The following is a 13,538-nucleotide window of genomic DNA, read 5'->3' as shown; positions in this document are numbered from 1 at the left end:
GGAAGCAAGAGAGAGAGAGTGTGTGTGTCTCTTTAAGAGCTGGAGCAGGCTATTGAGCTAGAGGAGGAAGGGAGGGGGAGATTGGTTGGCTGCATTGGAACAGTCCTCTTTAATGAGCAGAGATTCTGGGAGAGAGACACACACAGACGGATCAGGAGAGAGAGGGAGAGAGAGAGAGAGTGAGAGAGAGAGAGAGACAGAGATCCAGCCATAGGAGGAGAGGAGATTGTAAGACCAAGACAGCAGGCAGGAAGGCAGGCTGTGCGTCAGCCGGCGCTCTGTAGGGAAACATGGAGATGAGCAGGAGATGCTGAAGAGGACGGAACACACCATTAACAGGATCATATAGATGGATGGTATTTCATCGAGCCGGCAACCTGGAGGCAAACCACGCAGAAGATAAACCACTTATGGATGCAGTGGATTAAAGACCTACAGACAGACTGAGAGAGAGAGAGAGAGAGAGAGAGAGAGGGAGAGGGGGAATAGAGAAGGAGAAATTAATCAATTCAGTTGTTTATTTTCATTGTATGTGTGTGCGCACTTGCTGTCAGAAAGACTGTTTGTGTGTGTGTGTGTGTGTGTGTGTGTGTGTGTGTGTGTGTGTGTGTGTGTGTGTGTGTGTGTGTGTGGGGGGGGGGGGGATGAGGCAGGAGACTGCATTGCTGCTCTCCAACACCACAGGACAGACAAAAAAAAAACCACAAGAAGGCAACCAAGCAGATTACCTTATGTATTTTCTCCATCTTCCTCTCTCTATGCATGTGTGTGTTCCTCCGCTGCACAACCAGGCAGTGTGTGTGTGTGGCACCAGGATGGTGAAGCTTGAAGTGAGCTACAGAGTCTGACTTTAAATGGTCTTTTTTTTGTCTGATCATCCGGACCGGGCTTGAAGAAAATATCTTTTTTTCTTTCTTTCTTCATCACACAACATGTCACAGCTCCAGTTTGGGCATCGGTGCTGATCAGAGAGCCCAAGGGAGGCTTCTATGCTGGAGGCTCGGAGGTTTGAAGGGCTGGGAGACTTCTCGGCTCTACACCCCAGAGAGGCGGAGGCATCATCAGGTAGGAGGCGGCTGAAAGGCGTGGGGGTCTGAGCAGTAAAGCAGCAGTAGGAGGAACAGTTGTCATAGACTGTGCAGGCCGATGGCCCGGCCGGAGGAGCTGCCTCATGGTTTAAACCCCTGCTGAGAGAGGATAATGGCAGCTCGGGGCCCACTCTCCTCCTCTCTCACCTGCGTCTGCCTCGGAGAAGCTGGAACGTGCTAGCCGATGCCACAAGGAGCCCACCAAGAGGATGGTGTGAACAGCGTCGCCCTTCTCCCCACCTCTCCAGGAGACCCCTGACACCCCCAGGAAGGGGCCACGTTTCTGTTGCTTACCTCCTTTATCCTCCCTCTTCTCCAAATCCAGCTGAAAACAAAGGGTGGCGTTGCTCGATTTGCGTGGGAGTTCTCTCCCTCTCCCTCCCATTCTTTCCTCCTCCTCCACCTCCTCCTCACCCCTGACCTCACCAACCTCCGAGCTCGGCTCCGTGGACTGGTTCTAGCACCAACCTGTCCTTCTTCCCTCTCCCGTCGTTTTCTTTTTCTTTTCTTCTTCTTTTTGTCGAGGCTTCAGGGGAATTGCCAAGACCTGTTTCATGCATGTCCACTGGCGGCAGGTTCAACTTTGACGATGGGGGGTCATACTGCGGAGGGTGGGAGGAGGGCAAGGCGCACGGCCACGGGATCTGCACGGGACCCAAGGGCCAGGGCGAGTACTGCGGTTCCTGGGCCCACGGCTTCGAGCTGCTGGGCGTCTACACCTGGCCCAGCGGGAACACCTACCAGGGCACCTGGGCTCAGGGCAAGAGACACGGCGTGGGCGTCGAGAACAAGGGCCGCTGGGTGTACAAGGGCGAGTGGACGCACGGCTTTAAGGGACGCTACGGCGTGCGGGAGAGCACGGGGACGAGCGGGAAGTACGAGGGAACTTGGAACAACGGGCTGCAGGACGGATACGGAACAGAGACGTACTCAGATGGAGGTAAGAGAGGGAGGGGGGGAGACACACAAGCAGATGCATTGTGGGTGTTTTGGGGGTTTGGTTTAAGTGTGGGTATGTGAGGATGTGTGAACCAACCAGCGCCTGTCAAGGAGCGTTATTTGGGATTGACTGACGATTGTCATCTGTGAAAATGACTCGTTACGTGAGAATGATTGACATGTCGATGACGGTTACAGATGTGACAGATGGGCAATATGAGGAGTTTGTCCAGAGGTCTTCTCGGGTCACACACTCATCCAGAGGTGAGGGGTTACATCAGGACAGGCTTTGAAAATGATTCTCAGTCCCTACTCTTTTTTCCTCCTCATCCTCTTTCCTCCCAACCTCAACCCTCACCCCTCGGTTCAGCTGCATGAGGACACACTGTGTGTTTGGAGGCCTTCAATTCAGGCCATGCAGTCTTAAGGGATGAATAAAAGGTTGGAGGGACAGATGAAGACAGCAGCTCCCAAGTAACAAGTCCTAAGAAAACAAGGTGTTTTAGAAGACAAAGTTGGGCGGAGGGCTGAGACATCAGATCCATGTCTTCACCCTCCATTTCCCAACTAACATGTACCATGCCAGTGTAATCACTCCTGTTTTCTGTAAAATATCAAATACACTTCAGAACAAAATATTCACACTTCAGTGGCAGTGTAGGAGGCTCATTTTCCACGAAATGTAGCTAGCTGTGGTTTTGGAACTCTTCACCCATTAGTGGCTCTGTGAGGCTGAATGCTTCAATCAGCATGCTAACATTCTGATGCTAAGCTAATATAAAGTTTACCATCTTAGTTCAGAGCGTTAGAATGCTTACATTTGCTAATTAACCCAAGTCTTGTATATTTATTAACAATACTTGACAACACTCTCTAGTGTCAGAGAAGGCTTGTCAGCTTCCACTCATTACATAAATAGTGTCTTTTCAAAATAAACTTCTAGGTTCACGAGAAATGTACATCTCCCGCTCATTGTCTTTTCCAAAAACAACTTCCATGGTAGATTTACTTGCAACAAAACTTCTTGGTTAGGCTTGGTTAGGTTTGTTTGGTCAACCATTCACCCCAATCTCCACCCTCAGTGGACTTACTCGCTTTTTTATAAAACGTCAGGGGCTCCGACCCTGATTTGTATAGTATTTGACGATTTGGGAGTGAGAACAGGTTGTTCTTGGGAGAAGTTAATCTACACATTTAGATGAGGCTGATGGGAATGTCAGGTATTTGGTCATAAACCAAAGTATTGCATGAATTTAAATGCTGACCAAATGATGGCGCTTGAAAAAAAGGGATCAGAGTTAAAACAATTCATCTTCTGGGGACAATGAATGTCTGTAATCATGCAACAGTTGTGACATTTCACTCAAAATCAGAAACCTAACCTAAACCTAAACCTGTGAACCTAATGAAGGGGTTAGATCAAAAGTCACAGCATTGCCAAAGTCATTAGGTGTCGTCTTCTGGAAACCATGAATATGCGTACAAAGTTTTGTGTCAATCCATCTAGTGGCTGTTGAGATATGTTGTGGTGGTTCGACTGATCAGCATGGCATAACTAAAAATAAAAACCAGAAGAAGTACGATGCAAAAGACACTTTCAATATCTCTAAATCTGTTGGCCCCAAAATGACGGGTTGGCCACTTTAATGCATGTAATATATCTATGACTCTGTTTTTTTAATGTGACTTTAGTAAAAACTGGAATATAAATGTTTTCATCTCAAAAGACCTTTAATTTGTGGATTGTTACTTAATACATCTGATTTACCCTGTAATTGATCAATGCCATCAATGCACTTTGAGTCTCTTAGACCAAGACTTGGGTCAGTCACTGTAAATGAGACACTGCACACCATATGGATTCCTGCTTAAAAATAGACACATGCACACCCCAAACACCCACACACACGCACACACACACATTGTTCGTGCAGAGATGCACACACATGAAATTTGGCGGTGTGAGTTGAGCAACAGAGCTGACAGCAGCATACATGCAGTTAAAGGTTTGTTACATAACTCTATAACTAGCACACCGTTTTACAACACCGGCCTGGACCACACACACATACACATACACACACACACACAAAAGAAACAGTCCTGAGCAGCCCGATAAAAATCTGCAGACCAGACCAGTTTCGGGGGTTGAATCAGGACAAAGGAGAAGATAACCAGACAGATGGGACAGATGGACGGAGGTGGGAAGGGATGGATTGACAGATGTACAGATTGATGGATGGATGGATCAGTTAAATGATGAACAGATAATGGAAAAATGGCAGGTTTGAGGGATGGATGATTATTGTGATGAGAGATACACTTTAATCAAGGGAAGAGAGAGATCATTACAGAAGGAAAGGGAAACAAAATGGAGAGGAAAAAAAGTGAAAAGAAAACCACCCAGAGAGGAACGTGTTGGAGAGACACCGTAGCTCTGTGAAGTAATTGAACCCACATACTGTAAATGCAGCAGAGATTGGCCTAGTTATGAGTGTTTATCTTGCTCTAACAGTACACCGTGTCCTTATTAAAACAGCATGTGTTTGTCCTTTGTATAAATGTATGAGGCACATTTTCTTTTTAAATAGAGTCATTGATTAAGCCAGAGCACAACAGAACACAATTTAAAAGTAAAATTATAAGAAATAATGCCAAAATTATTAATAATAAACAGGCGTCTTGCCCCACCAGATTTTTGATATCTGCAATTTTTTATATTTTACTTTATTCCTATTTTTAATAAGATAATATGTAGTTAAGATCATTTACATTGTGAGTCAAACTTGGTCTTCTAATTATGTCATAGATCATACCTCCTCCTCTATCTATGGTATTGGTTTCTTCCAAAAGTTTCAAGATGAACTGAGCTTCAGGCTACAGATTAACGGTGTGTTGCTGACATTGTTAGAAGAGCCCCTTTAAAATGTGTAAAAAATTTCATGCAAATAGCCCTTAATTGCATTTGAGAAATATAGGCATAGTTTGCTTTCCAAGATAGTTGGCAAAAGTAAGTTACCTGCTGAACTTAGCAGCCATCCCTCATCCGTTTGTTAGTTGGTAGCTAGTCATGACTTGTGTTAGCTTAGCATCCTAAGTAATATCGGTAAAGGAAAGCTGTGTGAATCATATGGCAGTGAGCTGATTTTCCAAACAACTCCATCACAGGTTATAGTTGGCAAAACACTGAATTTCATTTGACATCTCCAGGTCAAGATGCAAAAGACAATCTCGTCAAAAAGTAACAACAGAAAGCCACAGACCTGCCCTCAGTCAGGAGGTTGATAGTGCAAATGGTAGGTTATCTAAGGTGAGATTTATAGTGACCGGTTACAGGCATGGTCGCCAGCCCCACAAACGGCCAGTATCCTCCCTTAATCGCGAATTTCAAAACTAAAACTACTTTTATTTTGTCCCCTTCGATTCAACCAATCACAAAAGTGCTACTGGTTACACTTTTTATAGTATGGCGTAATTGCAAAGTCAGTTAACTAGCCAGCTGTCCTGTAGTAAGCTAGCTAGCTAGCTTCCATGCTACTTTGATGCTACACTGGTAACAGAAAATGAGGTGAACAGAGTTTTTACTCATCAGGCGACAGCAATGTGTTTTCCTACACTTTAACAGGAGTGTGTGGATGAATCATTTAGTTATTACACTTTTCTCATTTACTCTCACTCGCAACGCTTCATAACGTTAGTACTTCGTTTCTACTCTCAACTGCTCTTTTAAGTTGTTACTCCAAAACCTCACCTCAGTTAGTCTGCTACTTTCCGGAAGTCGGTTTGGTTTATATGGAAGTTAGCCCACTACAAGCTTGCAATAGCAACGGTACACATAAAAATGTCCGACGCTCTGACCATCTAGCTACAGGGATTTGATTGGGAATGTACCTTCTTCTCCTATTTTATTTAGATCTTATTAATTTGTATACATGTGAGCAAATTTGTTTTATGGGCTATCTTATAGCTATTTTGTAGCTACAAGATAGCCCCCCGTTTCAATAAAATGGAAATCCGTGTCGGATTTTTGTCCTCATATTTCACTAGAAAAGAATACCGCATTAAAGTATTTTATCAGTAAATGATAATCACAAGTTTAAGTTAAGTTTGAGAGCTTGTGTTTTTGTTGTTATCGTCCCGCACATTCGCAAAGAGAGCATTGGCATGATTAGCCTACCTTCACTTCAAAAATAATACATTTCCTTACAGTAGTAAAGCAGATTTGCATCTTCTCACCGCGTTGAGTTGAACTTTTGTGATTATTGACCGGAGAAGTTGCAGCCCCAAAACAATAAAGAGATAAAGATAAAGATAAAGAGGTTTTTATTGTCATTGTAGTGATACAACGAAATTCCGTTTGGTAGCCCTCAGCCAGCCAGCGAAGGCGTGTGTGGTTGACCCCACTTGGCACTGCCCACCCTCGACGTGAATACCGCGTCGGCAGGCGATGGTCACTCGCCTGCATTTGCACGTGTGACTGTGCAGGAAGGGAGAGTCTATCTTTGAAACCTTAGGACTCTGTAATGTCCAAAGCAATAAGAGTCAGGAGCCAAGACATCCAAAGATGCTCTGCTGCCTACATACTTTTGGACCACGCTGTGCACTTTAGAGCCAGCTTCATTTCCCACAGCCAGGTCTAAGCTCACTGCCAGTCCCACTCTCCCCTCCAACTACACCTGATGCCATGTTTCCTCGGAAACACTCCTCCTCTATCTTATCTCTGCTGTTTGGCTTTTGGTTCCTCTCCTACGTTTGCCAACATTCCTCTCTCCTCTTCTCTCCTCCCACCTCTCGCTTTCCTCCCTCGCTACACTGCATTTCCACGGAGCCGCTCTGTACAGTAGGGTTTCCATAGCAACGCTCACCGACATGCAGCAGGTCAGCGTGTCACGAGGGACCGAGTGTTCCTCGCCGCTATTGGCCGCCCAGCCGGCTCTGCCGGGCTCTGATTGGCTGGCTTGGCCTTCCGGGCTAATGGTGTTTACTGAGATGAAGAGCTAAGCTGACTGATTACCAACCACGCACACACACAAACACATACACTACCCGAAAGACAGAGTGAGAGAGAGAGAGTGAAGGAGAAAAATGAAAAGACCGCTTCAGTAATCATTTTAGTGAGAAATGAAGTGAGTCACAAAGGGAGAGGCAGAGATTACAACTGTTGCTGTTTACCACGATCGCACATCTAGCGATTACAGCAGCAATGGTTGTTTTATCTGAATAGCTAATACACCACACACAGTGTCGAAAGCACAGAAACTCACCTTGCTGCCCCATGAAGACTCCACCACACACCGAAAAAACAAAACAGCGTTCATATCGGGGCACATCAAATCGCAGATGCTTCATTAAACGACTCTCGTGACAGCCCCTGGAACCTCCCTCCTGTCCCCCAGCTGTTGGCAAATACGCCACATTATAATTGTCTCACATTAACATATCTTGCTAACTTGCTAAAGGCCGCTATCAGCGCTCCAATTATTCCAGCTCTGACCATGTTATGTAAGCTGACATAATAAATTCCCTTCTCATGTTTAAGTACACCTAGCAACTACATAAATTATTAGCCCCGCTGAGATATGATAGGTTGGCCAAATTAAGTCATGGACCTGCTTCCTTTGGGTTGTGTAATGATTATACATGATGTTTGGAAGCTCCATGACGGGCGCGTAGAAAAGAGGGTATATATGCAGCCCATTTGAGCGTGTGGGAGGAAGCTCTTCAGGGCCTCTGTGTATTCTATCATCCTGTAACTAAGACGTGTGTCTCTGGACCACTCAGCCATGCATGTAGATGGGTTGTGTTCAGATTGGAAGTATCCAGGACGATTTTTTTCCTCTCCCCCTCGGGGCTCTTGCTGAGGCTACCAACCGATCATTGTATCACCCTTGGGGATTCTACAGGTTAATTATCAGCCGTGGCAATCTTTTCGGACATGCAGTCATGGTGACCCTCAATGTCTCCATAAAGTACGACTGACTGGGTATTGGTTTCAAAGTGCCTAATCCTGGGTAGTTTCAACTGCAGGTTACTACTTTTGCTTTGCCAATTCTAGCTCATACAGCAGCATCTTTGATGGTCAGTTGTCAATTATACTGCGTATGATACTGAGCAAGTTTTCCACCTAACCTCCACCTGCCACTGTACAACACAATCTCACAGCAGTTTGTGAAATAGTCCCAAAATGTAATCTTTTGGTTTCGTGTACATGAAATAGAATTGTCTGGTTTTTTCATGAATCTCAGAACGCCTTCTCTTCTGGACGACATAATGTTACGAAACGAAAGTGAGGTTTAGGAAAACCATGGTTGGGCTGAAAAAAACTATGTACCGTAAGGTTAAAGCAACAAAGCCACAACAACACTTTGGACAGTCCTGTGTTTTTTGGACCCCTCCACTCTCTCTTTTTTTGGGGCTATTTAATACTACGTCACAAGCTCTGACCATTGCTTAGTCACAAGGATGTGTTTAATTTGTGGGTCCACCACGAAAAAGGATCTTAATTGACTTTCCATTGGCATCATTTTCGTGCTGAGCAACACGGCAGAACAGGACAATTTGTGTCCGTGTACACAAAATCAATATATTGCATTTCTTGACTATTTTAGTTACTGGGCTGCATTGTTACCGCACTGGCGTTGATTGTTTTTACTTTGAGTATCTTAGTCTTTCCTAAGAATGAGCTGCTAAATGTTCTCGTCTTATCATACATCTGTTGATAAGTATGGGATAGTAATGCCAAGTCATCTGCAAAGTACAGGTTGTTCAGCTATGTCCAAACTCTTGTGCTCTTGGAATGTCTTTTAATCTTGTCAATTGCCAGTTAGGATGGAAAAGGTGTCCAGTAGGTGTCCTTGACCCCAATCCTCACCTCAAAAGCATTTGTGAGTTTATTATGAGGTTATTGCCTCATAATGTGTTTTTGTTGATGAATATTCGAAAAAGTCTTTCTTTCCATGCCATTAAAAAAATCCTACATTACATGGATATGGATCAGACAGCTATATTCAATCATTGCTCAGTCATGATACACATACAGTGGGGGAAATAATTATTTGATCCCTTGCCGATTTTGTAAGTTTGCCCACTGACAAAGAAATGAACGATCTATAATTGTTATGGTAGGTTTATTTTAACAGTGAGAGACAGAATATAAAAAAAATAATCCAGAAAATCACATTATATAAAAGTTATAAATTGATTTGCATTTGATCGAGTGAAATAAGTATTTGAGCACCTACCAACCAGCAAGAATTCTGGCTCCCACATATCGGTTAGATTAGTCCTTTCACTTTAAGAAAGTACTCTGAATCTCAACTCGTTACCTGTATGAAAGACATCTGTCTCAATTCATTACCTGTATAAAAGACACCTGTCCACAGAATCAATCAATCAGATTCCAACTTCTCCACCATGGGCAAGACCAAAGAGCTGTCTAAGGACGTCGGGGCAAAGATTGTAGACCTGCACAAGGCTGGAATGGGCTACAAGACCATCGGAAAGCAGCTTGGTGAGAAGGAGACAACTGTTGGTGCGATTATTCGGAAATGGAAGAAACACAAAATGACCATCAATCGCCCTCGGTCTGGGGCTCCACGCAAGATCTCGCCTCGTGGGGTATCGATGATCATGAGAAAGGTTAGGGATCAGCCCAGAACTACACGGGAGGAACTTGTTAATGATCTCAAGACAGCTGGGACCACAGTCACCAAGAAAACCATTGGTAACACACTACGCCGTAATGGATTAAAATCCTGCAGCGCCTGCAAGGTCCCCCTGCTCAAGAAGGCACATGTATAGGCCCGTCTGAAGTTTGCCAATGAACAACTGAATGATTCAGAGAAGGCTTGGGAGAAGGTAATGTGGTCAGATGAGACCAAAATCGAGCTATTTGGCATCAACTCAACTCGCCGTGTTTGGAGGGAGAGAAATGCTGATTATAACCCCAAGAACACCATCCCCACCGTCAAGCATGGAGGTGGAAACATTATGCTTTGGGAGTGTTTCTCTGCTAAAGGGACAGGACGACTTCACCGCATCGAGGGGAGGATGGACGGGGCCATTTACCGTGAAATCTTGGGCGACAACCTCCTTACCTCAGCCAGGACACTGAAAATGGGTCGTGGATGGGTCTTCCAGCACGACAATGACCCAAAACATACGGCCAAGGCAACAAAGGAGTGGCTCAAGAAGAAGCACATTAAGGTCATGGAGTGGCCTAGCCAGTCTCCGGACCTTAATCCCATAGAAAATCTGTGGAGGGAGCTGAAGCTTAGAGTTGCCAAGCGACAGCCTCGAAAACCTTCAGGATTTGGAGAAGATCTGCAAAGAGGAGTGGACCAAAATCCCTCCTGAGATGTGCGCAAACCTGGTGACCAACTACAAGAAGCGTCTGACCTCTGTGCTTGCCAACAACGGTTTCTCCACCAAGTACTGAGTCATGTTTTGTTAGGGGATCAAATACTTATTTCACTCGATCAAATGCAAATCAATTTATAACTTTTATATAATGTGATTTTCTGGATTTTCTTTTTGATATTCTGTCTCTCAATGTTAAAATAAACCTACCATAACAATTATAGATCGTTCATTTCTTTGTCAGTGGGCAAACTTACAAAATCGGCAAGGGATCAAATAATTATTTCCCCCACTGTAGTTATGATTTAGTCAGTACAGGATCTGTCTCTCTGAAATCCAATGTGCTGCTCCTGTTGCTGAATGCAGCTAAATGCTGACTAATTCCTTTATTCTGTTCATGATGATCCTGTTGAGCACTTTTCCTGGTATGGGTGAGTGAGTGTGATCCCTTTTGTAGTTTGCACAAATGCTTAGGTTGACCTGTATTCCGATCCTTGTCCACTTTGCTGTTAAAGGACATATGTTGGCAGGTCCTGCTGCCTTTCCTAATTTCCACAGGCCGTCTTTAAATCAACCCTGGCTCTAAGTAGAAAAAGTATATCCTTTCTTTGATTGTATCTTGGTGAAGGATGGTCCAAAAGAGTGCGTTGATGTTGGGGAACGCATTGGCTAGTGCGGAAAACCATAACTTTTCAAGTACAGGACTGTCTCTTTGACCACAACATCTGAAAGATTGTTACTCTCAGAGGGCAAACATCTCATAGATTCGGCCACCCACTTGCTGTTGAGGCCACTGTAGTGTGTGTTCTTGCCAGCCCCCTGATGTCCGAGGTGCCTTTTTTGGTGACATGCCATTATTCCAAAGGCTCATAATTCCGTTGTCCCAATAGTCAGTAAAATGTCATATTGTCCAAAAGCCCATTTGTCTGACAGCCCGTTATCCTGGAAACCATCTTCCGTTGTTCCGATAGCCCATTGCTCCGATAACACAAAACTTCCGTGAAACGAACAGAAGCACATGGCTAATTATTAGGCGGATGACATCACCAGACCTTCCGGTCCCAATATTTTTTTGTCCTACATTGGCGAATGCATTACCCCACTACTCTGCCTCTGATTGGCTTACCCTAATTTTCTTACCCTAAACCTAAGTAATCTTACTCCTCCTGCCAAAACCTAACCAACCCAGCTATAGCAGGCAACTAGTGGTTGGTCATGCCTTCCTCAGTGAGAAAAAAATGTGGAATTATTATTATTATTAGAATTATTAGAATTACCTTTTTTCCATCCTCTATATACACGTATTTAATTGATTGATTTGGAGAGTCAAAAATGTATAAGTAAAGACAACCCATTTTTAGTTATTTGAGTTATTTGTGTTCATAAATAATACTAAACTATAATATGCAACGAGGTCATCAAAATTGGTTACAAAATGACTAACAAGGGCGGACATTTTCAAAACGTCAGGCCGACGGCACACCACCATGTTATCATGGGTCCTTTTCATGACATTTTTTAGCAGATGTATAATCCTCAAATGGGAATCTGAAAGACTCAGACAGAAAAAGGGCCTAAGCGAAATCTCTTAAACGGATCATGGTCCCACACTGTGATTTACACAGGCAGAGGTTTAGCTTTGAAATGACTTCCTTTGCTTTCAGCGTGCGGTGATTTGCCCACAGTTTAGCTGGTCTGTCTGCTATCTGTCTGCCTATCTTGCCTGTCTGTGTGGCTTGCTGTCTGTCCGTTGTCATGTCTACCTGTCTTGAGGTCCCATCTGTCTTTCCTCCCCTGCTGTTTTGTCACAGTTAGCTGGTGTGATTGGTTATCTTGACAGATTTGTTTCTTTCTCTTTTTCCGCTTCATAGCAAGTGATACAAAATATAAATCCACCAGCATTCCCATTCAAGAACACACTCTTACACATGCAATGCGCCAGACTTTCTTCTGCTCAGGTCAGAAACAAAGTGACACGTCATCCATAAATGGTGGAGTCAAAGAAAATCCACCTCATCAGCATTTGTACGTCGCTTTTTTTTATTTCTCACACAAGCGCTTCAATTGCACAGTGAAGAAAAATATTCAAAAGCATTCTGCCCTTTTGGCCATTGCTAATACCTACCTCATCTACTACCAAAACAACCCCACTGCCACTGCAGGCTTTAGCTTATGCAACTAGAGTGGTTTGATGTTTGTAGTGAGGATTAGCGGTGCAGTATGAAACATGAAAACTCTAAAGATCTATCTTGGAAGTCTGCCCTCCATCCCTGCTGATAAAATCCTAACTGGACATACTAATGACCGAGTTTGCCCTGAAAGCACTTGGGATGGCATGGTACTGCAACTTCTCTAAAGCTCGTAATTATAAGATGACTGTATGAGAATAGTCTCACTTTTTTTAATTTTGGGAAAGCACATTCCGCTTGCAGATTAAGTAAAATACATTTTGAAATATTTTATTCTATAAAGTAGAATAAATTTCTATAAAATTTTTCATGCTTTTTTAGTTATTGATGTGAATTGTTGTACCACTGCTATTCAATTGTCTTTGGATACTGGGAAAGGGTATTGCCTTTTTCTTTCTAAGACAAGGACAAGGTGCAAAATAATAAAATATAGTGAAGGTTCCGCCCCCTTCCCTAACCAATAATTTTCATACAATTCCTTATAATTATTGGTATTTAAATTTGTATTATTGTCGTTGTAATTATACATGTCTTAGCTGCAGTTATGGAGCAGTGATTAGAACTGAAGAATTTGAATTGTGCCACGGTCACAAACAATCTGAGACGTGAAGTAAACTGTGTGCGAGACTTGACCTTGTGTCATCTAATCTTACGAGCCCTCCCCCATTTCTCTCACAAACACGAACATAGACAGACTTCGACATGCGAAGTGCTGACGTGGTGAAACAACACATTAATAATTCATAAAGCAACCAATTTCAACTCCCTCTCAGTCAGTTTCTTTTGCTCCATAAGTTCTCTCTTTTTTGCTGCTGTGCTTCACAGATCAATATTTCGAGGTGTAAAGCAGTAAAAGAGGCTACAATGCGGTAATATAAAAGGACATGAACTACCTTGAGTCCTCTGGAACAAGTGAAAGGATTGGATAAATGGGATACATAATACATTTCAAACAACCCGGCAG

The 13,538-nt window shown here is 43.6% G+C and overlaps 1 protein-coding gene across 1 annotated transcript in view; it reads left to right on the top strand.

Annotated features, from left to right (window-relative positions):
- Positions 1–1,646: 1,646 nt before the first annotated feature.
- jph3b (junctophilin 3b) overlaps positions 1,647–13,538 on the top strand; it is a 43,031-nt gene continuing 31,139 nt past the window's right edge. The window contains 1 exon segment of the mRNA XM_054620468.1: positions 1,647–2,028. Within this exon segment, the coding sequence (XP_054476443.1) occupies positions 1,647–2,028 (382 nt within the window).

This window comes from Anoplopoma fimbria, chromosome 19, assembly GCF_027596085.1.
Source record: "Anoplopoma fimbria isolate UVic2021 breed Golden Eagle Sablefish chromosome 19, Afim_UVic_2022, whole genome shotgun sequence".
In the NCBI taxonomy this organism is placed as follows: domain Eukaryota; kingdom Metazoa; phylum Chordata; class Actinopteri; order Perciformes; family Anoplopomatidae; genus Anoplopoma; species Anoplopoma fimbria.
The sequence above is the reverse complement of the archived record's forward strand: the minus strand, read 5'-3'. Positions and strand labels throughout refer to the sequence as shown.